The sequence below is a fragment of the Caretta caretta genome, chromosome 3, assembly GCF_965140235.1.
Source record: "Caretta caretta isolate rCarCar2 chromosome 3, rCarCar1.hap1, whole genome shotgun sequence".
NCBI classification, from domain to species: domain Eukaryota; kingdom Metazoa; phylum Chordata; order Testudines; family Cheloniidae; genus Caretta; species Caretta caretta.
In genome coordinates this window covers 115252467-115280402 of record NC_134208.1, presented here as the reverse complement: position 1 = coordinate 115280402, position 27936 = coordinate 115252467, and the positions used below count along the sequence as shown (strand labels likewise).

Below are 27936 nucleotides of genomic sequence, written 5' to 3'. Positions count from 1 at the left end.
CCCTAGATGGGAACTTCCTTGACAAAGGGTGAGCACAACTCCTCAAAGGGTGCAGACACATACCACTGACATTTATCCGTACACTTGAGATCTGTTAGCCATGGTGTTATGTGGTGACAAAATAGGTTAGATAGTAAGTCATTCAGTTTCCCAACGTAGTCATAGTAAAAATAAACTGCATCTAAGATTGCTAGGGATTCCAAGATGTGAAAAGTTAGAAAAGCAGGGCAGTTTGTTTTCAGTCATCACAAGCATATTTGTAAAAATAACTAAATTGTAAGAAATTCAGTGTTACCTTTGATATCTACAGTGAGGATTAAAAAAAAAAAATCTTCCCTTACACAAGATGTTTATATTTTAGAACTCAGCAGGAACCAGAGAAATAGGCAGCAGTAACTGAAATGTTTTCACAAAATAAAAGCCTCACCTCTCTGTACGATGTACATGTGCATGCTAAAAGGACAAGGCATATGAACTTGTTTTAGGAATGTTTAATCTACTGCTGACCTTGACATCCAGAAATACAAATTCTTACTTACCAAGCTTGCACTGCATAGCCCACCCTTCTTTTGTAGGTTATACATTGTTCATGAAAACAGACCAAATGAGCATGTTTATCGTAATGCCATTTTATGAAAACGCTGAATGGAAAAGGACAAAATGGTTCTAAAGAGAAAATGTCTAATATTGATTAGAATATGTTTGGAATGAAGTAAAAATATAGCTGTGTCTGTTTAACAACTTACCATTACATAGCACCTTATTTTACAAAAACATCTTTACATTTGCTTAACCAGAATCATCAATTTATATCCGCATAACTCTGGGAATGATAAAAAGAATCTTTACTTTTAATTTTGAGATTATTAATAAACAAGACTATTGAAAAACTAATTTACGTTTCATTATGTAAGGTCTGCATTTATTTTGCGTTTTACTCAGTTTAAATAGTTAGAAAGAGACTTTCTGGTTCTCCTGCTCTCCAACTGTGCTGTTTTTGTTTGGATTCACAACACAGTGGAGGAGTATTTAAATAGAAATTATACTATTAAAAAGTTACTTGAAACTGTTCCATCAGATTCCATGTTTGACTTTCATATAAAATTTAGTCCGTTTACATGTAAACAATTTTCTATTTCTAAATGTCAGCAGTACAACCTCAACCTGGAATCTAAAACTCAAGATGAATTCTTTCTGATTCTGATATCTCCACTACTAAAATTTTTTGTAATTTAACTAATCATTCTGCTGAGAGATTTGAGCTATAATAGAATCCAGTCCTCTCCCACATCTGTATTGGTCCTGAACTGCTAATAAGTAGTAAAAATGTATTTTAGGCCCTGGTCCTGCAATAAGAACTGTGCAAGTGGAAATCCACAGAACCTCTTTGGTGTTAATAGGGCTCTGTCCGTTCACGTGACTCTCAGTGCAGGCTAGGAATGTAGTTAGTAATGTGAACAGACCAGAGACAGGGTAAGAAGCTGCCATTTTTACACTATGACTTTTGAAGACGTATTAAACAATATTCTCAACTTCAGTCTGGAACACACTAGCAATATAGTTCGTCACTACAATTTTATCCTTCAATATTAACTTATGGATTGCGGCAGCTATGCAGCTATTGTTTGGCGCCTTGTTGTACAGTCAGAGTTTAAGACCAGAAGGAACCATCCGATCATGTAGTCTATCACAAGCCACCACCACCACCCTCACACTAAACCCAACAACTGACAGGAACTGGTCAAGAGAGAGTAATAATAATAATAAAATGGAAAAAAACAAAAAAACAAAAAAAAACCCAAAAATCCTTACCCACAAATCCTCCTTCTCCAACCAGCTTCAGGGCAATCTTGTCTGCCAAAACTGAAGAGTTCCCATGTGCAATATTAGCAAAGGGTCCAGCATGCACAAATACTGGAGTTCCCTGGAAGATACAAAGAGAGAATTTATATTCCAGGTAATAAAACAGTCGGAGAAGGGAACTGGCTCCACAGGTGTATACTTTTTTGAGGTACACAGTTTTGAGAAAACTGCCTGGGGGCACAGGGACTGGAAGCCATATGATAGTAAGAGATAACACTCACATTGTTAACAGATAATTTTTGGGGGGTTTAGTGAAATCTCAGGGGCATATAGTGCCATTCATGTGAAAGTCTAGATGCTAAGAAGCAACAAACGATCGCCTTTTTTTTTAGGATCTTCATTCATAACAGAACACTAAATGACAGCGGTTAAAACAGCAGAACTACACACATAACATATTATATTAGCATTACTGTAGTGCCTAGGAGCCCACAGTACTGTACAAAACACAGAATAAAAGATGGTCCCAGACCCAATCTAAGGCCTGGTCTACGCTAAAAAGTTAGGTCGAAGGAAGCTGCCTTAAGTCGACCTGTTAAAGTAGGTGTCTATACTACCGGGTCCGTTATGCCGACCTAAGTCGCCTCTAATGTCGTCTTCTGTACTCCATCTCTCCGAGAGGCATAGTGCTTAATTTGATTTTCATGGGTCGACTGTGAGGTAGTGCAGATGCAGCATTGTGTAATTTGACTTAATTGGCCTCCAGATGGTGTCTGTGACCACTCTGGTGATCATTCTCAACTCTGCTGCACTGCAGCCAGGTACACAGGAAACAGTCCTTCCCCTGCTAAAGCCCCGGGAATGTTTGATTTCCCATTTCCTAAGCATTGGGAGCATGCCAGCTTGAGCACAGTTGATCACAGAGACTACATGCTCCAAACATGCTCCAGCCTGTTCTGCACAGGAGGTGGTGGATCTCATCGCTGTGTGGGGAGAAGAGTCTGTGCAGGCAGAGCTCCAATCCAGAAGAAGAAACGCTGACATCTATGCAAAGATCACTCGTGGAATGGGGGAGAAGGGTGACAAGCGGGACGCACATCAGTGCTGTGTGAAAATAAAAACTTCGCCAAGCATAACAGAAGGCAACAGATGCAAACAGTCGTTCTCGTGCGGAACCCCACACATGCCAGTTCTACAACGAGCTGCATGCTATTCTCAGGGGTGACCCTACCAGCACCCCCAGAAGCAACGTGGACACCTCACAGGTGTGTGAATCTAGGGACAACAAGGAGGATTCTATGGTGGATGAGGAAGAGGAGGATAATGGGAGACAGGCGAGCAGTGGATCCATTCTCCCCATGAGCCAGGAAATATTTTTAACCCTGGAGCCCTGTGGGTCGCAGGACATCACTGTGGCCGACTGTGATGCCAGAAAAGGCACCTCTGATGAGTATACAGTTACAATCAAAGTTCAGTTAAACTTTAATGGGCACACACATTCGGTGGTATTGCATGTTTACTGTTAAGAAGCAGCAAGGTGCTCTGGTTCTCTGCTTAAAAGAGGCCGTTCCAGCTACGCAGAGGGTGGCCCCTGGAAAAGACTGTTTATGTGGACTGCGATAGCCCGGGAATCCTCCAGGGATATCTCTAGGAAACTTTCAATGAGGTACTCTGCAATCCTTCGCAGAAGGTTTCTGGGCAGGGCAGTCTTATTTCTTCCACCATGGTAGGATACTTTCCCACGCAACTCCTGAATTAATTCTGCTGGCATCATTGCGGTACACAGCACAGCAGCATAAGGACCGGGTCTACACCCAGACGCTTGCAGCATCTCCTTCCTTTCCGCCTCTGTTACCCTCAGGAGACTGATATAACATAGGGTCGCCGAGGGGAAAAGCTCTCATTTTTTGTGTTGCTGAACTGCAGGGCAGGGGAAAGCTCTGCACAAAGTTCCTGGAAGGTGGCCTTCCGCATTTGAAAGTTCCGCTGCCACTGCTCGTCATCCCATACCTGCAAAACGATGCGGTCACCCAGTCAGTGCTTGTTTCATGGGACCAGAAACGGTGCTCAACAGAGTGCAGCTGCTCTGTGACTGCCAGCAGTAAATGTGAATTGTTTTTTTTTTCAACAGCTTACAGCAGGGCTGCTTGCAGGACATCGCTATGTTCTGTGTGGCGGGCCCTACTTCGGGTCTGGAAATACTGAAGAAGAAGGTGCGAGGTGTTTGAGACGCTCATAGCGAGAGTGCATAACTGAGCAGGCGCCATGCTTCTGGGGTTATGGTGTACGCATGGCAATTTTAAGGCGCGAAAACCACTGGGTTGTTTGCTGTTGATATGAGGGAGAGAGCACAGTGCATCATGGTATGCCGACGCAATGTTCCCATTCTCCACTATGACAGTGTTTTGGTCCCATGAGGCATTGCACAAACTTCCCAAGACATACTACGGCAAGTTGCACTTTGGGACAGCTACCCAAGATGCACTGCTTTGTGTGCCAATGCAGGACTGCTAGTGAGGACGCACTCCACGAGACAACGAGCATGGCGTGGCAACGCACAATCGACTTAATTCGGAGGCTCAAGGTCGAACTAGATCAAGTTGACTTAATTTTGTAGTGTAGACAAGCCCTCAGTATAAGATGAGAGAACAGATGTATACAGATCCCGAGGGAGTACAGTGAACCAATGAGAGAATATTGGTCAGTATAATAGGATGTGGTCTCCATACACCAGCAGTCTAACCATTGTCAAGATTTTTGTAAGCATCACAGAAAAGGAGCATCCACAAAATAGGATTAGAATTAAACAAAGCATATTATCTAACTGATACTGACAAAAATCTTTTGCATGAATCAGAACATGTGAGACAACTCATTGCCTGGGAATATTTTTAATTTTATGTGTATTGAACTCTTTGAATAGACATGGACTTTAGCACCAATGCTGTAAAGTGAAATACTGTTTTGTTTTATGACAGGTTTCAGAGTAGCAGCCATGTTAGTCTGTATTCGCAAAAAACAGGAGTATTTGTGGCACCTGATAATAGCTCATCTTAATTAATTAGCCTCTTACTCCACCTTTTCAAGTTCTCTGTATATATGTATGTGTGTGTGTGTATATATATATATATATACACACATATATATCTCGTCTTACTATACGTTCCATTCTATGCATCCGATGAAGTGGGCTGTAGCCCACAAAAGCTTATGCTCTAATAAATTTGTTAGTCTCTAAGCCCTGGTCTACACTAGGACTTTAGATCGAATTTAGCAGCGTTAAATCGATTTAAACCTGCACCCGTCCACACAATGAAGCCCTTTATTTCGACTTAAAGGGCTCTTAAAATCGATTTCCTTACTCCACCCCTGACAAGTGGATTAGCGCTTAAATCGACGTTGCCGGCTCGAATTTGGGGTACTGTGGACACAATTCGATGGTATTGGCCTCCGGGAGCTATCCCAGAGTGCTCCATTCTGACCGCTCTGGACAGCGCTCTCAACTCAGATGCACTGGCCAGGTAGACAGGAAAAGAACCGCGAACTTTTGAATCTCATTTCCTGTTTGGCCAGCGTGGCAAGCTGCAGGTGACCATGCAGAGCTCATCAGCAGAGGTGACCATGATGGAGTCCCAGAATCGCAAAAGAGCTCCAGCATGGACTGAACGGGAGGTACGGGATCTGATCGCTGTTTGGGGAGAGGAATCCGTGCTATCAGAACTCCGTTCCAGTTTTCGAAATGCCAAAACCTTTCTGAAAATCTCCCAGGGCATGAAGGACAGAGGCCATAACAGGGACCCGAAGCAGTGCCGCGTGAAACTGAAGGAGCTGAGGCAAGCCTACCAGAAAACCAGAGAGGCGAACGGCCGCTCTGGGTCAGAGCCCCAAACATGCCGCTTCTATGATGAGCTGCATGCCATTTTAGGGGGTTCAGCCACCACTACCCCAGCCGTGTTGTTTGACTCCTTCAATGGAGATGGAGGCAATACAGAAGTAGGTTTTGGGGACGAAGAAGATGATGAGGAGGAGGTTGTAGATAGCTCACAGCAAGCAAGCGGAGAAACCGGTTTTCCCGACAGCCAGGAACTGTTTCTCACCCTAGACCTGGAGCCAGTACCCCCCGAACCCACCCAAGGCTGCCTCCTGGACTCAGCAGGCGGAGAAGGGACCTCTGGTGAGTGTACCTTTTAAAATGCTATACATGGTTTAAAAGCAAGCATGTGAAAGGATTACTTTGCCCTGGCATTTGCGGTTCTGCCTTTGCAAAAGGTTTCTGGGGAGGGCAGCCTTATTTCGTCCTTCATGGTAGGACACTTTACCACTCCAGGCCAGCAACACGTACTGGGGAATCACTGTAGAACAAAGCATTGCAGTGTATGTTTGCTGGCATTCAACCAAAATCCGTTCACGCGGTGGGAGGAGGCAAAATGCGACCTTGTAACGAAAGCACATGTGCTATGTATGTAATGTTAACTTTCAAGGTTTACCCTGAAAGAGTGTAGCCACTGTTTTATAAAATGTGTCTTTTTAAATACCGCTGTCCCTTTTTTTTTCTCCACCAGCTGCATGTGTTTCAATGATCACAGGATCTTCTCCTTCCCAGAGGCTAGTGAAGCTTAGAAAGAAAAAAAAACGCACTCGCGATGAAATGTTCTCCGAGCTCATGCTGTCCTCCCACACTGACAGAGCACAGACGAATGCGTGGAGGCAAATAATGTCAGAGTGCAGGAAAGCACAAAATGACCGGGAGGAGAGGTGGAGGGCTGAAGAGAGTAAGTGGCGGGCTGAAGAGAGTAAGTGGCGGGCTGAAGACAGGGCTGAAGCTCAAAGGTGGCGGCAGCGTGATGAGAGGAGGCAGGATTCAATGCTGAGGCTGCTGCAGGACCAAACCAGTATGCTCCAGTGTATGGTTGAGCTGCAGCAAAGGCAGCTGGAGCACAGACTGCCACTGCAGCCCCTCTGTAACCAACCGCCCTCCTCCCCAAGTTCCATAGCCTCCACACCCAGACGCCCAAGAACACGGTGGGGAGGCCTCCGGCCAACCAGCCACTCCCCCACAGAGGATTGCCCAAAAAAAAGAAGGCTGTCATTCAATAAATTTTAAAGTTGTAAACTTTTAAAGTGCTGTGCTTAAAGTGCTGTGTGGCATTTTCCTTCCCTCCTCCACCACCCCTCCTGGGATACCTTGGTAGTCATCCCCCTATTTGTGTGATGAATGAATAACGAATGCATGACTGTGAAGCAGCAATGACTTTATTGGCTCTGCAAGCAATGATTAAAGGGAGGAGGGGAGGGTGGTTAGCTTACAGGGAAGTAGAGTGAACCAAGGGGCGGGGGGGTTCATCAAGGAGAAACAAACAGAACTTTTACACCGTAGCCTGGCCAGTCATGAAACTGTTTTTCAAAGCTTCTCTGATGCGTACCGCGCCCTCCTGTGCTCTTCTAACCGCCCTGGTGTCTGGCTGCGCGTAACCAGCAGCCAGGCGATTTGCCTCAACCTCCCACCCCGCCATAAACGTCTCCCCCTTACTCTCACAGATATTGTGGAGCACACAGCAAGCAGTAATAACAGTGGGAATATTGGTTTCGCTGAGGTCTAAGCGAGTCAATAAACTGCGCCAGCGCGCCTTTAAACGTCCAAATGCACATTCTACCACCATTCTGCACTTGCTCAGCCTGTAGTTGAACAGCTCCTGACCACTGGCCAGGCTGCCTGTGTACGGCTTCATGAGCCATGGCATTAAGGGGTAGGCTGGGTCCCCAAGGATACATATAGGCATTTCAACATCCCCAACAGTTATTTTCTGGTCTGGGAATAAAGTCCCTTCCTGCAGCTTTTGAAACAGACCAGAGTTCCTGAAGATGCGAGCATCATGCACCTTTCCCGGCCATCCCACGTTGATGTTGGTGAAACGTCCCTTGTGATCCACCAGAGCTTGCAGCACTATTGAAAAGTACCCCTTGCGGTTTATGTACTCGGCGGCTTGGTGCTCCGGTGCCAAGATAGGGATATGGGTTCCATCTATAGCCCCACCACAGTTAGGGAATCCCATTGCAGCAAAGCCATCCACTATGACCTGCACATTTCCCAGGGTCACTACCCTTGATATCAGCAGATCTTTGATTGCGTGGGCTACTTGCATCACAGCAGCCCCCACAGTAGATTTGCCCACTCCAAATTGATTCCCAACTGACCGGTAGCTGTCTGGCGTTGCAAGCTTCCACAGGGCTATCGCCACTCGCTTCTCAACTGTGAGGGCTGCTCTCATCTTGGTATTCATGCGCTTCAGGACAGGGGAAAGCAAGTCACAAAGTTCCATGAAAGTGCCCTTACGCATGCGAAAGTTTCGTAGCCACTGGGAATCGTCCCAGACCTGCAACACTATGCGGTCCCACCAGTCTGTGCTTGTTTCCCGAGCCCAGAATCGGCGTTCCACAGCATGAACCTGCCCCATTAGCACCATGATGCATGCATTGTCAGGGCCCATGCTTTCAGAGAAATCTGTGTCCATGTCCTGATCACTCACGGGACCGCGCTGACGTCGCCTCCTCGCCCGGTATCGCGTTGCCATGTTCTGGTGCTGCATATACTGCTGAATAATGCGTGTGGTGGTTAATGTGCTCCTAATTGCCAAAGTGAGCTGAGCGGGCTCCATGCTTGCCGTGGTATGGCGTCCGCACAGAAAAAAGGCGCGGAACGATTGTCTGCCGTTGCTCTGACGGAGGGAGGGGCGACTGACGACACGGCTTACAGGGTTGGCTTCAGGGAGCTAAAATCAACAAAGGGGGTGCCTGTACATCAAGGAGTATTTCAGGCAGGACTGCACGGAGGGTTCCAATAAGAAATGGTGCACCTAAGTTATCGTTGTTATTGGAACAAGGAGGTTAGCCTGGCCTCTGATTGATACATGGCTAGATTTACCTCGCTGCACCTTCTCTGTGAGTGACTGCAGTGTGACCTAGAGGAATGAGTCCCCTAGACAGGGGAGGAGGCAAATGAGTACAAAACAAATCTGGTCTATTTCTTGTTTTGACCCACTCCATCTATCTTTTACATCTTTGGCTGGCAGCAGACGGTGCAGAAGGACTGCATGCCATCCACATCTCATGGCTGCTTGGCAGAAGATGGTACAGTACGCCTGCTAGCCATCCCCATCTCTTGCCTGCCTGGCAGAAGATGGTGCAATACGACTGCTAGCAATCCTCATCTCTTGCCTGCCTGGCAGAAGATGGTACAGTACGACTGCTAGCAGTCCGTATCGCCTGCCTGCTCACCATAAGACGGTTCAATAGGACTGACTGCAGGACTAAAGAGAATGACCTGGTCAAGTCACTCCAAATTTAGTCCCTGCGCCCATGTCTGCCCAGGCGCTCCCAGCCGACGCGGCCAGGAGCACCTCGGACACGATGAGGACGACTACCAATCGTATTGCACCGTCTGCTGCCAGAAGGCAAGGGGTTGCTGCTACTGTGCAGCAAAGCCGTACCGCGTCTGCCAGCACCCAGGAGACATAGGGTGACGGTTACCTGAGCGGGCTCCATGCTTGCTGTGGTATGGCGTCTGCACAGGTAACTCAGGAAAAAAGGCGCGAAATGATTGTCTGCCCTTGCTTTCACGGAGGGAGGGAGGGAACGGGGGCCTGACGACACGTACCCAGAACCACCCGCGACAATGTTTTAGCCCCATCAGAGCGCTCCATTGTGACTGCTCTGGACAGCACTCTCAGATGCCCGATTGTTTGCCATTGCTCTGACGCTGGGAGGGGCGCTTACAGGGTTGGCTTCAGGGAGCTAAAATCAACAAAGGGGGTGGCTTTACATCAAGGAGTATTTCAGGCAGGACTTCACAGAGGGTTCCAATAAGAAATGGTGCACCTAAGTTATTGTCCTTATTGGAGCAAGAAGGTTAGCCTGGCCTCTGATTGATACATGGCTAGATTTACCTCGCTGCACCTTGACTGCAGTGTGATCTAGAAGAATGAGTCCCCTAGACAGGGGAGGGGGGGGAAGCAAATGAGTACAAAACAAATCTGGTCTATTTCTTGTTTTGACCCACTCCATCTATCTTTTACATCTTTGGCTGGCAGCAGACGGACTGCATGCCATCCACATCTCATGACTGCTCGGCAGAAGATGGTACAGCACGACTGCTAGCAGTCCGTATCGCCTGCCCGCTCACCATAAGACGGTTCAATAGGACTGACTGCAGGACTAAAGAGAATGACCTGGTCAAGTCACTCCAAATTTAGTCCCTGTGCCCATGTCTGCCCAGGCGCTCCTGATCGACCTCACAGAGGCGACCAGGAGCACCTCAGACATGACGATGACGGCTACCAGTCGTACTGTACCGTCTGCTGCCACAAGGCAAGGGGTTGCTGCTACTGTGTAGCAATGCCGTACCGCGTCTGCCAGCACCCAGGAGACATAGGGTGACGGTTACCTGAGCGGGCTCCATGCTTGCCATGGTATGGCGTCTGCACAGGTAACTCAGGAAAAAAGGCGCGAAATGATTGTCTGCCCTTGCTTTCACGGGGGGAGGGAGGGAACGGGAGGCTGACGATATGTACCCAGAACCACCCGCGACAATGTTTTAGCCCCATCAGGCATTGGGATCTCAACCCAGAATTCCAATGGGCAGCGGAGACTGCGGGAACTGTGGGATAGCTACCCACAGTGCAACGCTCCGGAAGTCGACGCTTGCCTCGGTACTGTGGAAGCGCTCCGCCGAGTTAATGCACTTAATGCACTTAGAGCATTTACTGTGGGGACACACACACTCGAATTTATAAAACCGATTTCTAAAAAACCGACTTCTATAAATTCGACCTTATTCCGTAGTGTAGACATACCCTAAGGTGCCACAAGTAGTCCTATTTTATATTAAATATTTTAATGCTTTACTGGAGACAGGAAGCAAACAGCCTGAGATTATCTAGATAATAAAGCTAGTTGCTTCTTTTTAAAATTTTCACTAAAATGTATTTAAAATAATTTATTTGTTATAGGTGAGAATTAACCTCAAATGTCTATATTCTGCAAAGAATATCATCGTAATTGAGTTCAGGTAGTGAAGTAATGAAGTTATTAAAATCTGCTTTACATTATTTAAAATGCTTCAGTCCTGATAAGAGAAAATAGTTCAGAGAATTAACAAACCCAGATTACTCTTAACGAGGGTGGTCAATTAATCGCAGTTAACTCACACAATTAACTCAAAAAAATGAATGGCGATTAATCAGTTTAACAATACTGTAGCGCAATATCTTTATCATGAAAGTTGAACTTACAAATGTAAAATTATGTATAAAAAATAATTGCATTCAAAAATAAAACAATGTAAAATTTTAGAATTGACAAGTCCACTGAGTCCTACTTCTTGTTCAGCCAATAACTCAAACAAACAAGTTTGTTTACATTTGCAGGAGATAATGCTGACCAGTTCTTGTTTACAGTGTCACTTGGCATTCACATAGTACCGCTGTAGCTGGCCTCCTTCCTATCATCTTAACCAGGGGTCTCAAACTCAAATGACCACGAGGGCCACATGAGGACAAATACATTGGCCCGAGGGCCGCATCACTGACCGCCCCTCAGCTGCCCTGGCCCGACCCCCACTCAACCCCTTCCATGAGGTCCCTCCCCTGCCCCACCTCTTCCCACCCCTTCCCTGCCCTCATTCCAACCCCTTCCCCAAAATCCCCACCCCAACTCTGCCCTCCCCCTGACCCCAGGGGGTGCAGGAGCGGTGTGGAGTGAGGCAGGGGGCTCAGGGCAGGGGGTCAGGGTGCAGGAGGGGTGCGGGGTGAGGCAGGGGGCTCAGGGCAGGGGGTCAGAGTGCAGGGTGAAGCAGGGGGCTCACGGCAGGGGGTCGGAGTGCAGGAGGGGTTCAGAGTGCGGCAGGGGGTTCGGCTGTAGGAGGGGTTTGGGGGCCGGGCTCTGGCCCAGAGCGCACCGGGGGGGGGGCAGGAAGCTCCAGGAAGTGGCCGGAACCTGGGGGGGGAGCAAATGGGGGTCTTTGTGTTGCCCTGGCTGTGCCTCCAGACACCGCCCCCCGCAACTCCCATTGGCTGAGAACGGGGAACGGCGGCCAATGGGAGCTTCGGGTGAGGTACCTGGAGGCGCGGCCAGGGCAACACATAGATCCCTGTGCACCCCCTCTCGCAGGTCCCGGCCGCTTCCTGGAGTGGCACGGGGGCAGGGCAGACAGGCAGGGAGCCTGCCCTGCCCCCGGTGTGCGCTGGGCCAGAGCCGCTCTAGGTAAACGCTGGGAGGGAGGGTGTTGCAGAAAATAACCCGCATGTTTGAGACTCCTGTGCTAAAGATTCGTACGTCCCTTCATGCTTCAACAACCATTCCAGAGGACATGTGTCCATGCTGATGATGGGTTCTGCTCAATAACTATCCAAAGCAGTACGGATCAAGGCATGGTCATTTTCATCATCTGAGTCAGATGCCACCAACAGAAGGTTGATTTTCTTTTTTTGGTGGTTTGGATTCTATAGTTTCTGCATTGGAGTGTTGCTCTTTTAAGACTTCTGAAAACATGCTCCACAACTCGTCCCTCTCAGATTTTGGAAGGCACTTCAGATTCTTAAACCTTGGGTCAAGTGCTGTAGCTATCTTTAGAAATTTCACATTGGTACCTTCTTTGCATTTTGTCAACTCTGCAGTGAAAGTGTTCTTAAAACAACAACATCCGAGACTGTTATAACATGAAATATATAGCAGAATACAACTCTCCTCCAAGGAGTTCAGCCACAAATTTAATTAACACATTTTTTTTTTTAAAATGAGCATTATCAGCATGGTAGTATGTCCTCTGGAATGGTGGCTGAAGCATAAAGGTAGACATGAATCTTTAGCGCATCAGACATGTAAAATCTTGCGATGCCGGCTACAATGGTGCCATGCGAACGCCTGTTCTCACTTTCAGGTGACACTGAAAACAAGAAGCAGGCAGCATTATCTTCTGCAAATGTAAACAAAATTTGTCTGAGCGATTGGCTGAACAAAAAGTAGGACTCAGTGGACTTGAAGGCTCTAAATTTTTACATTGTTTTATTTTTGAATGCAGTAATTTTTTATAAATAATTCTATATTTGTAAGTTCAACTTTCATGATAAAGAGGTTGCACTACAGTACTTGTATTAGGTAAATTGAAAAATACTAAATCTTGTTTTGTACAGTGCAAATGTTTGTAATGAAAAATAAATATAAAGTGAGCACTGCACACTTTGCATTCTGTGTTGTAATTGAAATCAATGTATTTGAAAATGTAGAAAAAATCCAAAAATATTTAATTTCAATTGATATTCTATTAACAGGGAGATTAAAATGGCAATTAATCATGATTAATTTTTTTAATCGCTTGACAGACCTACTCTTAACCCTTAAAATGATTTTTCTGTTTTAATGACACTATTTTTAGTCCTCACCATTACAGAATGCCAACTACAATCATCTAATCTTATATTTTATCTGTGTGTGATTTGCACATACACAAGCACTTTCCTTCAAGCAGACAAAAGAGTACTTTAGACTCCTACGTATAAAATTTCAGGATCCTTCTGTGAGAACACAATTTGTCTTTGTGGGAGAATGCGTGTACACATCTGTGTGAGTGCACATGTGTGTGATGGGGATGTTATTGAAAAGATAGACAATTCCCATGAACCATCTGATGGCTACTCTGCTGTACATGTTTTAAAGATGAAACAGTGGAACAAAACCAGAAAGAAAGAGCAACAAACATCATGTCTTAGAACAAAAAGAATGATATAGCTTATCAACATCACTATACTCCCACTCTTTTGAGTCAGTGTTCCTTTATGTCCTCTAGGGACTACAGAAGTGAAATGCCAGTAGAGTTTTATGCAAAAACTCAGCTTGAACTAGGGAAACCTTCAAATTGCAAGTGAGCTTCTAAACATATGATCCTCCCCTCTATTCAAAGCTTATTATTGTTAGCAGCAGATCCTAGGGGCCCTAATCATGCACTAGGCAAGTTACAAAACACATAGCAAAAAGATGGCCCCCGCTCCAAACAGCTTAAAATCTAAGTAAAACAAACAACAAACCATTTCCTCCTATGCTGTTTTTAATAAGGCTTTTAATAGTTTCTACAAATCTAGCCTGTTTGTTTCTATAATCCACAATTTATCTCACATTAAATGAACTACCTGTATAACTATCACAGCTGTAAAATTAACATATCAAAATCTACTGTGGATTCTAGTCCACTGAATTTATTTTTACCTTGGACTTTATTGTTCAGTAAGTTTTCATACAGCACTGCGAGCGATCTGTTTTAAAACATGACAACTAAAGCTAGCTGAAAAAGAGTTCCACAGTGTCTGCTCTTAAAGCATGTTTTTTAAAGTTATGTGTCCTGAATTGTCTGGTTCAAGTGACCTTCAGCCGCAAAAGCCCCAAAGGTACGTTTAATCAGAGACAACTGCATCTGAGGCACCTTAATTTGACACACTTTTAGATACATATAGGGCCCGAGCTTTTAATCTTTTTTAAGAGCTTTTAATCTTCGTTTCACTAGACAAACGAAGACTCCAAAAATAGCTCAATGGAGTTCGAAAATCCAGAAAATAGAAGGGAGTTAGTTAAAAGTTTCATTCTCTCATTAGCTCTTGTAGGCAACAAAACTCCTGGAGCAAAAAAGCACGGGCTGGTTACCCATGAGAATGAACCCCGAACAGACCTTTGGCACCTCAGGCACACTCTTGAACAAATGGATTAAAAATCTTCTCAGAATGACGTTTGTAGCTATAAAAGCAATGCCCCCCCAAAGACCCACATCAGACATCTCCAAAGGCCCCTTAAAAATTTATGGAGAATTTCACAATGCCTCGAAATGTACAGCTGCCACTTATTTTGCGACCCATTCCTAAAAAACTATATATACAAACTATCAACAGCATAGTGTATACATTTAATAAGGGAAATTCTTGGTTATCAAAAAATTGCAGGAAGCAAATCATGCATAAAGCAAAATATGCAAGATTATCAATAGCTGACAAGGTGTTTATGGTATTTATCACCCCTTGCTATGATTTGTACTTTAACTACAACATGAGTTACAGGGCAACCATATTACCACTCCACAGAGTTGTTAGATACTGTTGTTTCTCTGCTACACATTGTATAAATAAATGTCAAATGTTATAGGAGCAGTTCACAAGAGTATCATTCATGACAGACATGGATAAAACACTATGAAAACATTATGTACAGTTAAAACTAGCATAATAGCCACATCAGATGTAAAAGTTCCTGAAGTGCGACATTTATTATATGCAGAGCTGGTACCATTACTTATTGTTAAGGTTGCCCAATACTTCCTATTATTAGCTCCTGTTTTCAGTTGCTTACAGTTTTGCTAAACATTAACAACTCTTCAGGTTGAAATTTCCATGCCAGGTGTCTGCCTTAGGCTGATTTTATTTTATTTTAAAAGTTTCAGCAAAAATGGTTCAGTCATCTCCGAGAATGAAATTAGGAGTAAGGTATTTTGCTCATGTTAAAAAAAAAATTCTTCCTCTTATTGAAGCTCTAGGTCCTCCATTAAGCTTTGGAGGAGGGTCTTGAATGAAAGCCAGAGTCACACTGGTCATTAATATTGCTGGTGAAACGGACATACAGATACAGGGTAAGGAGTTATATATGTATCCTGAAAATATGTTCTCATATGGAGAAACAGGTTTCCTGTCAGATAAAAATGCTTATTCGCCTGTCTCTCTGTTGGGACGTAGACTAAGCACTGCAAACTAACACAGTGGAGACACATTTACATGCAAAGTCAACAAAGGGATATGAAGTCAACAAGGGCGAGAGAGTGGGGAAACCTCGGGTAAAAACTTATCCTTGATTTCACAATAAGCATATCTCAATGTTGTGGTAATAAGCAAAGTGCTGATCCTGAAGTGAATCATATCATCTGATGTGTATATTGTCCCTTGAGGACAGCAGACCTGCTATTTCTGTGAGTGTTCAGTGGAGAAGGGGCTGGAGCCCGGACATTAAAGAGGAATGTTTCAAAGGGACTCAAGTGCATTGTTTGTTAACCTGCAAGGCAAAGTCAGGGCTGGCATTGCCCAAAGGAGTGACTGGGTGGCCAACAGGCTAGTGGTATCAGGGAGCTGATACTCTGTTAAGCACAACGAGTTTCTCTCACTGGATGGCACACAGTGAGAAGGTGACTCACAGTCCTGGGTACCCTGAAAACCATCACAGGATGTTTCAGCCATAGCATGGAATGAACCAGAACAGACTAGTGCCACATAAAAGGCAGAAATCAGTACTGTGTAGAAGGGTGAATAAAGAAATACACAATGAAAAATAACTGAAAAATAAAAGTGTGGCTCTCATGACTAAATGCCCATGAATCAAATAAAACTATTCTAACATTTATCATTTTCTTTTAAAATAACACAGCAAAACAACAGCTCTTTACATGATACCATTTCCGAACAGATACACACAGTGCTAATAGAGTGATACAAACCAGACAGCAGAATCAAAGCTACTTCATGACTGATGTACCCCAAAAGGTAGTCTGGATACCAATTTAGTACCCAAATTCATGGAAGCATTTTTCTTGGTTCTGGGTGATCTCTGGTTTCTGTTATTGAATGTCACCAAAACACACATACATTTCTTTCAGAGTAGCAGCCGTGTTAGTCTGTATCCGCAAAAAGAAAAGGAGTACCCGTGGCACCTCAGAGACTAACAAATTTATTAGAGCATAAGCTTTCGTGAGCTACAGCTCACTTCATCGGATGCATACAGTGGAAAATATAGTGGGGAGATCTTATATACACAGAGAACATGAAACAGTGGGTGTTACCATACAGATTGTAACAAGAGTGATCAGGAAAGGTGAGCTATTGCCAACAGGAAGAGGGGGACGACCTTTTGTAGTGATAATCAAGGTGGGCCATTTCCAGCAGTTGACAAGAACAATGGGGGGAGGGGAGGAAAATAAACAAGGGGAAATAGTTTTACTTGGTAATAGCTCACCTTTCCTGATTACTCTTGTTACAGTCTGTATGATAACACCCATTGTTTCATGTTCCTGTGTATATAAGATCTCCCCACTATATCTTCCACTGTAGGCATCTGATGAAGTGAGCTGTAGCTCATGAAAGCTTATGCTCTAATAAATTTGTTAGTCTCTGAGGTGCCTCAAGTACTCCTTTTCTTTTTGCGGATACATTTCTTTATACAGCTGCATGAAAGAAAAACCTTTGCAAGAGAAACCTATTCTGCTCAAAAAAGGAAAACTACAGTGAAATGCACAGCATGACAAACTATTTTAATATAACAACATTCCTTGGATGAAATCAAAAACATGTTGTATCAAATTCCTTCCGTAACCAATAATCCATTAAAAAAAACTCAAAACGAAAAAATTGATGATGTTTTGAATTCTTGTGTGCTGAAATTCTTATAAACTGGGGAATTGATTTCAATATGTTGAGTGGATAGGGAGTTGTGTGTATCACGGCATGGACTAAATATTATTACAGTTGAATTTTTCAACAATAAAAATCTATGTACAAAAAGCCAGAGAGCTACTTGCATTTGGCACAAAGTTTTCTAGGATGACACAAACTAAGCTTCTAACACTCCATTATTTATTTTGCTCAATAGAAATTCCTGTAATAGAACCAAACGAATAATCCACAACTAATAATTTATTTCAAAGAATTTTGTTGCTATTCCAATTTCCCTAAAATATATGAACTATTCAAAACTATTTTTTAAGAATATTGTTCACTTGTTGTGATTGGTCAGAAGTCACCCTGTATTGTTTCTGGCTGGAGAAGCATAATCCTTGTCAGATTTCTGGTAAAAATACTGACCCGAAGAAAATTTTAAATTCTCTTTCCAAAAGCAACAAAGCTCAATTTCTTCTCTACAAACATTACATCAATAAAGGGTCAGACTGCAGGCGCAAGCCCAGTCATGCAAGGCAATAAGTGGGTGTAAGGCACCCATGTTTCAGGTCTCCCATGTTCCATAATTCAGAATCAGACAGCAGCGTAGGGGAGAGCAACCTCTGTGAGGCTGTTATTTCCTCTCCACTATTCCCCACCCAAGGAGGAAGGATTTAGTGAGAGCCTTGGTTCCACCCACTCAACGAGCCAACAGCATAACTACCTGATGTATGCATCAGGTAGAAACCTAACCTAGTGCAGGGTACTTCCTTCCTATCACATTAAGGTGGAAATGGAAGGCAGACTGTGATTGGGACAATTCACTACTCCTTGTCTGGAACTCACGTCAAAGCCATAAGTGAGGCCAAAAGGTTCATGGAAAGCAAATACAAGGGAGGAACTAACACAGCTCAAGTTAATTAGTTAAAGCATATAAATTTGCTTTGAGCCCTAAAAAGTTAAGTGAAGGAAGAATGGCTGGAGTAATATGGAATCTTAAAACAAGGACTAACGAGACCTCTAAAAAAGGTTCACAAGTTGAACTCACCTCTAAAGTCTGCATTAGTGTTGGCTTAATTGCATCCTTCATCAAAACTGCCAAAGCACCTGTTACTCCCTAAAAAACAAGAGTGCACATTATAAGAATCCCTATTTTACACCCATTCAAACAGTTTAAGTTTAATGAGTTTGAAATATAAAACTTTAGTTCTAAAGGGAAAACTGGTTCACAAAAAAAGGGAAATGTTTTTCACTGTACACATTGTAATACTGTGCAATCACCATTATAAGAGAAATCTATTTAGATTTAGTTACTTTATGGCCTTTATTACAATAGTATCAGAATGCCTCACAAATATCAATGGATTTACCCTCAAAACATCCGCGAGAAATATGGTAGAGAAATATTTTTTCCGTTTCACAGAGAGAGAACTGAGACAGAGAGAGAAACAGTGATTAGCCCAAGGTCACTCACAGGAGAGAAAGAACAAAAATGGAGAGGAAAGAGAACCAAAGTGTAGGCCCATCAAGAACACTAAGAAAGGAAAGGACAACAAGCTTGCCAATACTACACAAAGAAATGAAAGACGTACTTCGCTCATGAGAGAATGGACATCAGTAGCATGGGTTTCTAGGTACAAAGGTGGAGAAATGAACTGGTAGTCTCTGCAAGATCTATATAATCATATGGTTGAGAAGAGAATGTAAATAGATACCATGAGATTGCCTCTCATTTTTATTCCCCTGTACTAACTGTACAGAACTCCTCAAACAGCTCTGCCAATTAATCTACATTTGAACCAACAGGCCCAGCAATGTAAACCCTGAAAATAATACATTATGAGGCAATTTTGCAATAATTCCTATTACTACCAATTTGCATCAAATTAATTTTTCACTTGTAACATCAGATTTGAACCCAGGTCTCCAGAAGAGAAAGGAATAATGTATGATACTTTTCCTCTGGTAATAATGAATTAAGGAAACTGAGGCCACACTTTATGATTTCTTTGTTAAATATTGCCATGTTGTAAGTCTCTCTGTTACAAGAGTTTAAATATCCAGTCATCACAAAATGAACTACACTGAAATGGGATGAGACAATGGTAATGAGATAATATATTTGTCCTTTGTCTATGGATTAATACTGAATAGATTTTCAATTGCACATTACTTTCTTAAAAAAAAAATCTTGTTTACATATTGGGGATCAGAAACAAAGAAGCGCAAAATTCCGATGGTTACCAAAATGGATATGGGTCTATCATTTCTCGCATAGAGAGAGAAGGTGCTATTCCATCTCTGACTAACAGTCTAATGATAAACACAGAGACACATGAAATAGACATATTTAAAAAAAATCAGATTGTCACCACGTCTCACTGTTCCTTTTCATACAGCCACAAACCCACCAAAATAACATATTGTAGCTAAGAACAGGTCATTTATTTTAGACAAAGAAAAAAATTGAGATGAAATGCCATCGAAAAGTCAGCATCAAGTTAAGTACTCAATCAACTAGTGTACCATAATGCTATATTCTGAAAGTTTATAAACCTTCATTTTCACTTCTATACTTTATTTATATATTTTTCCTCTTTATTGCCCCCAAGCTATTCAGTAAAAATGACTGATGATGCCATTGCTTTAGATTCCCTATATTCTGGACATTTAAAAAAAAAAATTGTAAAGCGTAGATTTTAAAGGATATTAGATTTTTCATCTGTTCAACATGACTTTACTTGCTGTACAAGGAAACAACTTGACTCATTTCCAAAACCTGAAGCATTTACCAAACAAAACTTGAAGCACTGAATTCCCCACCCCAAAGCCTAACAATTTAAAATTAAACTAAACATTTCTCATTTTTAGCAATTTCTCCATTAAATCTCAGGTTACTGAATTGTGAGATTAGAAATCAAATACAGAACATGTCAAAAATTGCTCTTCCTAGTTAAACAAGCGGACATTTTAAAGTCATGAACATAAAAGCCTGTTGTTTTGCCAATGCTGCACACTATGGCCACTCAGAACACTACAGTAGTAAGTTGGGGTAGAATTCTCATTCTCCCATTCCAAAAGCGCAGTCCCCTACCATTTGAACTAATGTTGGTTGTTAGCCGCATAGGGACTATGATACACAGCGGAGCATTTCAGATTCCACCTCGTGAAAAGCAGTGCAATACATACATGCTAGACAGTACATTCCAATAGTAAAAACACTGCCAAAAAATGAAGGTAAGGACTTTAATTAACACAAAGACAAAATTTTGTTCCTATGATGCAATTCTTTATGCCATCACACATTGTTTGCCACTTTCATAGGTAATGGAACCACATTTATTTAACCTGAATCATTACCCCACGCCAAAAGAAACAAGCACACACTGATATTTTCAGAGAACGAATGGAAAAATATTCGTATTGCAATGCTTTGTAGAACTAACCAAGAAGCACCCCTCCCCACATTCCCACTGGCAATATGTTTCAAGGTGGTTCAAAGCCGAGAGTTTGTTTGACTCTTGACTGAGTTTAGATGACTTAACAATGCTACTGAATTAAAAAAAAACAACTAGTTTACACCTCCCAATTTGCTTGTAAATTTCTTCTCTTCCTCCCAGACAAGAACCTGGCCACAGTGATCCATACATTTGTCAACTCTGGACTCGATTTCTGTGTCTGAAGCTCAATGTGATGATAATGTAAAGCCTCTAGCTGGTACATAATGTGTCTGCCCACATTCTCCATGGATTAGACCACCATGAGTACCTCAGATCTGAACGGTTACTTCTCCACCAGCTTCCAGTCCACTTCCAAAGCCAATTCAAAGTCTTGGGCCTAATCTTCAATACCATTCATGGATCAGGTTCCAGCTACATTAGAGGCCATGGAGAAAATTTTACTAAAGCACTTCAGTGACTTAGAATCTTAAGTCCCAGTTTCAAAAATGACTTAGACATCTAGGAGCTTAAGTCTTCAAGTGCCTATGTCTCTTTTGAAAATAGGAATGAGGTGCTTTTGAAAAATTTACCCCACATTTCCATTTGTGAGACACTGAGGCAGTTGTGCTCCTCCAAGACAATGCCTACTACAAAGTGCATGAGAGCTTTATCCAAAGCACCCTCAGTTGAGAAGATCTGGCTTTAGAGAGGAGGTTGGACTGCATGAAGCGCATTAGGAAATGAGAAAGCTGATTTACAGATTTTAAAGACATTTCAAGAACACTGACCATAGGGCAGAGGAGAACAACAGAGGGTTCCCTAGGAGGAAATTGAGTAACTGTGACTTTTCTTTGTTCCAGTCATAACAATACCAAGTGTGGGATACATTTTTCTGAAGTTTTAGTACAGTAAACTGTTTATTAAACACAAAAACGTTGACTGTCAATAGCTGTATCTGAGTAGTCCCACTGACTTCAACAAGACCTGTTTGTGCTTAAAGTTAAGCATATGTGTTTTTGACGGACTGGGGCCTAAGTTTGCAGAAAAAAAATATTTGGGCTATAAAGTACTTATAAAATAAAAATGACACTGTAAATCTAATATATTTTAATAATTGTTAAAAAAAACTTGCATAATAACCTGAGAAGCTTCTTTTACTAAACAAATAGCTACATATTTGTTTAATATTATTCACGGCTGCTGAAATACTAAACTAGGGCATACCCATTTAATTTGACATGGAGATATGATACCTGTCCATCAAGCTTCTACTATATTATAGCAGCCAAAAAAGAAATTTAGCCTTCTGAATATTGTACAATGGACCTCACATTTTAGCAAATAATTCTTTACGTTCCATTACAGATGCTAGATATTTAATTCATTACACTTGTGGAAGCCGTCTTCTCAATTCATGAAATATTTAATTTCTCTCTACTTCTTCTCCTGCTCCCCAACCTGCTCTGTATCTGGTTTCCATCTGCCAATGTATATTTTAGGTTTTATTATTGTATTATCATAAATATGTGGCATAGAAGGATGAAATTAAGAGCAAGTGCATTTTTGTACAGAGTATTAAACATTATTCACATCCAGAAACAAATGAAAGAGACAGAGGATTAATGGTTTAGATTAACGTAAATTAAATAATGAACTAGAAACTATTTGTCAAAATATCATTTTAATGTATAAAAATAAATTTTGGGCAACAGAAATTCGTGGAATTTGGTTTATCTATACAAATTCTAGGCGTGGCTGGTAGTGTTGCCTATTATTAAGGTTGCCCATTATAAAAACCCTGCTTTCAGTTGCTTATAGCTTTGGAAAACTTTACCTGTTCAGGCAGAAATTTTCCATCCTGGGTATCTGCCTCAGGCTGAAATGTATTTTATTTTATTTAGTCAAATTTAAGCCAGAACAGTTCAGCCATTTTTGAGAATGAGATTATTGAAAAATATGATGCTTTTTGATGTTAAAAAATTCTGGTGACCGTCTCTTTGAAAAGCTCTAACGTTCCAAGGCTTTGGGGCGGGCACTTGAAATCTGGCAAGGGGATAGACCTGTGTGTCAGGGATGTGCCTTTTGCAGTCTCTGTGAAAAACTGTCCACATCTGGCCAAGTTACAAGCTTTCAAAAAATCAGTTTAAACACGCTCTGCAGAGACTTAGGATTTTAGCAGCTAAATGCTAAACTGAGCAATGGGGAGAAGGGGTGGAGAGGAGCAAGGGGGGAGCGGGGCCCTGGGAGGGGGAAGGAGCGGTGCGGGGCAGTGCCTTGGGAGGAAGGGCCACGGCTTGTGCGCTGATTGCCTGCCCCCTCCCCCCCCTTTTTAGGAAACTTCCACTGCTCCTGAGGCCAGGATGTACTGTCTACTCATGAAAAACCTGCTAACTGCTATTATCCACTTAGGATCCCACAGGCCAAAGAAGAGAAAAGAAGGAGGATTTGTATAGATGAAGGGATACAAGGCAGACATCATAAATGTACGTACAGTGTAGAATGCTGGCTGCTGACAACATTCTGGCTATTTATGGGGTTAGGATTTGGTGCCAAGAAAAATGTTTATATACTTCTTTCATAGCTGAAAGTGGGAAGGGGCAATTTAGCAGACAACCTGGATTGCTGGATGGATGCTTGAATAAGAATAACCAATGTGTGTCCTTAAAAAACAGATCTTGCAGATGTGTAAAGTTAATTCTTCACAAACATTATCACTAACCTCAGTTAAGAACATTTTTTTTTAAAAAGATTACTGCTACAAGTATTCATCAGGCAGCCACCACTGTAATATTTGAGAATACTATAGAAGTACAATAGCAAACATTACCACCTGAAAAGGAGCTCCTTCATTCTCTGTAGCATCTAATTAGCTTGCCTTAGAGATGTGGAAATCTACCCAAGTAGCTTATGTGACAAGTGGTTTCAAAGCAGAGTTACCAGAAGGCTTGGACAAAGGTAAGTTTACATCCTGTTCCAACTGTGGCCAGATTATGGATCAAATGGGCCTAACCCTTAAAGCCCTACAAGCATTGTTAAAAACAAACTAAAAGATAGTGTACATCTGCCATTTTACTGATTCAGCAGCCAAAGCAAAAGAGTCAGGAGTTATTCACAGGGCTTTTCTACCGTACATACCAAATCCTCAGCTGTCACTGGTTGTCCATTTTTGTCATTAGCCACCACCATTTTTCCCAGTCTCTCTTTCATATCTGCCAGGCTGGTGGTCAGTGCTAAGATTGCCATGATTTCACTTGCAACAGCAATGTCAAACTGAGCCTACAAAGATAAAAGTAAGAGTAGTAAACCACACCAGAAGCAGGCAAGAGAATACTTTCAGAGCAAAACTAAAAGAAATACAATATGATTATTACCTTGAGAGTGAAATTTAAAAAGTTCTTAACTGTTATTAACAACACCTAAGATTATTTAAACTGAAATAACTAACAGTGAATAGGAAATTAGATGTTTAAAATGATAAGATTTTGGAGAGTTTCTTGTTTTGGTTTTGGCATTTCACTCATTTGGGGACTCAGCACCTTGCTGGACTGAACCCCTCAACTGCTACTTCCTTTAATGGGAGTTCAAGTTGCTGAACCAGCAGGCCCTTGTGTGGTCAGTGAAACAACACTGGTCAGTTTCACTTTCCACATCACATACACTGGCACAAGTGCCTTTATATTTGGGTTTAGAATATTGGTCAGGGATTTGAATATTTAAAAAATCCTCCATTTCATGAAGATATATTCATATTACATTTTGTAATTTTTAATTTACAAAATTCTGAATTTGGGGGGTTAAACTACTGGACAATGTTCCTTTAAAATAGTATTTTCTTGGATTTAGCATATAAAACTTGTGTTTTTTTCTCCTCCTGGATTAACATGTAAGTAACTTTAAAAACACAGGAACTTTGTGCAACACCAGTCCTGTTGCTCTTGTAGAAATAGATCTATAAACTGCAATACTTCTTTAGAAGGATTCAAACTAAACCCCTGACAAGTGAAGTATCTCATTGACGATACTTAGACCAGGGATTCTCACAACAATTTGTTTGGTGGCCTCAGAGTGCGGCCACCAACTCTTGCTGGTGGCCACTCTGACAGTTTTCCTAAAATATTTGATTAACTTTAGGAAAAACAAATACATATGCAAGTCCAAATCGTTGTAATTTATTTATGTAGGATTTTTTTTTCAGACAATAATAAAAATAATGTACAGTTGTCTCTATTCTTTACCGGACCTACACAGAAAGAACGTGCAAAGCACCTTATTTGTGTTCCTGGTCTTTTTTTCTTGTTGTTTCTTTGGTTGCTTTTTTAAAGACTTGCTAGCTACTAAGAAAAGTGATATTAAGAAACATACAAATATCACTTTTCATAGAAGACTAACTCAGCCCCGGCAAGCCTGGGGACAAATTAAGCCTTGGATGGGGAGGTGGGTATGGAGACAGCGGGGGCCAGTGGCAATGGGGCACTGGGAGAGGCAGCAAGGGCCAGGGGTGACGGGGGGCGAGGAGGAAGAGAAGAGATGAGCTCAGGGCCAGAGCCTGCTGCCGGGCAGCCAAGGAATGGATCCTGAAGCCCCACGGCTGGAGCCTGCCACCCACCACCCCAGGGCTGAAGCTCGACCTCTCCTCCCCCCCACCCCCCAGCAAGGTGAGGAACTCACCTATTCCTCCAGCTTTTGTCTCCCCAGAGGGGGGCAGGGCTCAATCACTACTGGCAGCCGCAGAGAAGGGGCTGTTGCTTTGTGCCCCCCCCACCCTCCCCATCACTGCCAAGGAGGCTGTGGCTGCAAGAAAAGCCCAGCCGCATTTGAGAAACGCTGACTTAGACACCAAAGTGACAGGCACTTTGTAAATACATTAGGCCCAAGTTCTGCAAAGACTGCAGGATCAGGACCCACAACAGGCCCTTATTTCATGTACCTCATGCTGGGTACTAACATGAGAGGATTCTAGATTTATTAAAATAAATTGGCTCTTTATTAAAGCATCTGTATACACAGCTGCTCCAGCCGCAACTTAATATTTTATGCATCTGCATAAGCCACAAAGAATGACTGCCTGGTGTTCCTCCCAACTCTTTTCTCTTGTAATCCATGCGCCTCCCTTCAGCTTTCATGCAAGTTGCTACAGTTTTGCTAGAGAAAATCTCTTAGCACTTGATTAAATGTAAGCATGTGAATAATTGTACTGAGGTCAACGTGGCAACTTGTTCATGTAAAGTTAAACAAATGCTTGAATGTTTTTCTGGATCAGAGATATAAATAGGTAAACATACATACACACACAAGTCAATAAAGACTATCTGTATGTGAGTAAAGATTTACAGCATTTGGATCCAAAATGACAACAGTAAAGTTATAAAACAGATATTTTCAAACTTTAATTTGGGCTAGCTCTTTATTAACAGAGAAAAAAGCTGTGTATCCAACAAAACAGCTGGGGGTACATAGTTAAACCTCCCCAGCTATGTTAAAACAGTGTTATGGCCAAGCCTTCCTTGAACTAACGAAAATAAGAAAATCCAGGGTTAAGGATGATACTCCTCTAACTTATCCTTGCAGCACTGAGAGACAGTGAATGAATCTGAGATCAAAGAGAGATTTCACACACCACATAAATTGCAACACCATCTAATTTTATTAGGATGGTTTTAAGAACAGAGTTTATGCTTTTATTGTGAATTCCAGAGTTTTCATCACCATCATTAAAATTAAAATGCCTATTTCTCCTTGTGTATATGAGGGTTTTTCCTTTTTTTATATAAATTAAAAAGAAAGGGGAAAGAACCCACCACCGGGAAATGTTTGAGGAATGATATAACATTTTATTAAAAAACCAGCCACAACCCTAACTATTACGATAATACATACTATTTTATACTATCAGTCAATGTTACTTTCTGTGACACAGTCAGGGTCCAGACACCCCAGGGAATCGGAACCCCAAAGAATAAAGCAATTAAATCAACTGACTGTGAGACCAAAAAACAATGGAAGCTCTATTTACATATGAATCAGCAGAAGGATGAGAAGTTCACAGGAAGAGAACAACAGAAAGCCTTCCTAGCTCTTGAAACAAAGACAATGAACTTTGGGGATAATATAAGGAGGGGCAAAAAGACATTTGAGCTATCCATCACTTGAGTGACTGAAGAGGCCAGAGCTCTCGAAATCACAGAACAGTGGGTCCTTCAGCCAAGGAGGCTGAAGTCTATGGAAAATGAATATAGGTGAGAAACCCGCTTAAACCATGAATATAACTTGCTGAAGTTAAATTTAATCAATAGAAAGTGTGTTTTGTTTGTTTTGTCTATAACCCTTCATACCTTTCACTATTACTAGAAATCACTTCACCCTATGTTCTTTGTTAATAAACTTTGTGACACTGCAGCCCATATTCTTCATAGAGCTATTATATATATATATTGATATATATATATGATATGATTATGGCATAACTATGATATTTTATGCAAGATGGGTCATGTGAGATATTGAAAAGGTTATGATTTACTGAATCTAATTATCCTATTTGTATGGATGGATTATTTTTGCACTTGAAGTTAGGAATATTGACTGTGAATCTGTATTACAAATATGTTTACACCTGGGGAATGCCCACTAGGCAGAATACAATCAGTCTAGATGGCAGTCTGGAAAGGGCCATTAGGGAGAACAATAGGTCTTAGATAATGCTAAGGGAGCCTTCCTGAGGATGCTACAAACAGCCTCCAAGTTACAGCTGCTGTGACCCTACCAAGTCACCTGGTACTGGACTCCATCTTGGAATACCAGTGTTTTTCCACTGACTGGGCATGGGAACCAAGCTTGGAGACAAAGGGTTCCCACCCTATGCAAAAGCTATTTAAGGCAGGAGAGTGACATCATCGTGGTTCTTCACTGACTCCCCGCCCAAGAAGACTGCTGGAAACACCTGAAGAACAAGAACTGGTGTAGGATTCATTCAAGGTTCATGCACTTGGCAACATTCAGGGCACACCCGGAGTGTTGTGTAGGAGCAGTGCACACACAGCTCCTCTCAAGGGCATGAACCTTGGAATCTCGCCCAGATGACATGAACCGTGGGAAGCCTCCCAGGACTGGGCTCAAGGCCCGAGAGCAAGGAATGCGGTAGATAGAAATTGGTAAATAAGAATGTTAAACAAAGCCAGTGTATTCCTTTTATCTATTGGAGAACGTAATGCGTGGGGGGAGAGAAAGAATAAAGGAGAGGGTGG

General features: G+C 42.3%; 1 protein-coding gene across 2 annotated transcripts in view; it reads right to left on the bottom strand.

Annotated features, from left to right (window-relative positions):
• The window catches only part of MTHFD1L (methylenetetrahydrofolate dehydrogenase (NADP+ dependent) 1 like), a 255883-nt gene that overhangs the window by 135170 nt on the left and 92777 nt on the right, over positions 1-27936 (bottom strand). For both annotated transcript variants that reach the window (XM_048844238.2, XM_048844239.2), the window contains exons 18-20: positions 23828-23968; positions 18301-18369; positions 1813-1924 (exon numbers count right to left, since the gene is read on the bottom strand). In XM_048844238.2, the coding sequence (XP_048700195.1) occupies positions 1813-1924; positions 18301-18369; positions 23828-23968 (322 nt within the window). The remainder of the gene's footprint in view (positions 1-1812; positions 1925-18300; positions 18370-23827; positions 23969-27936) is intronic.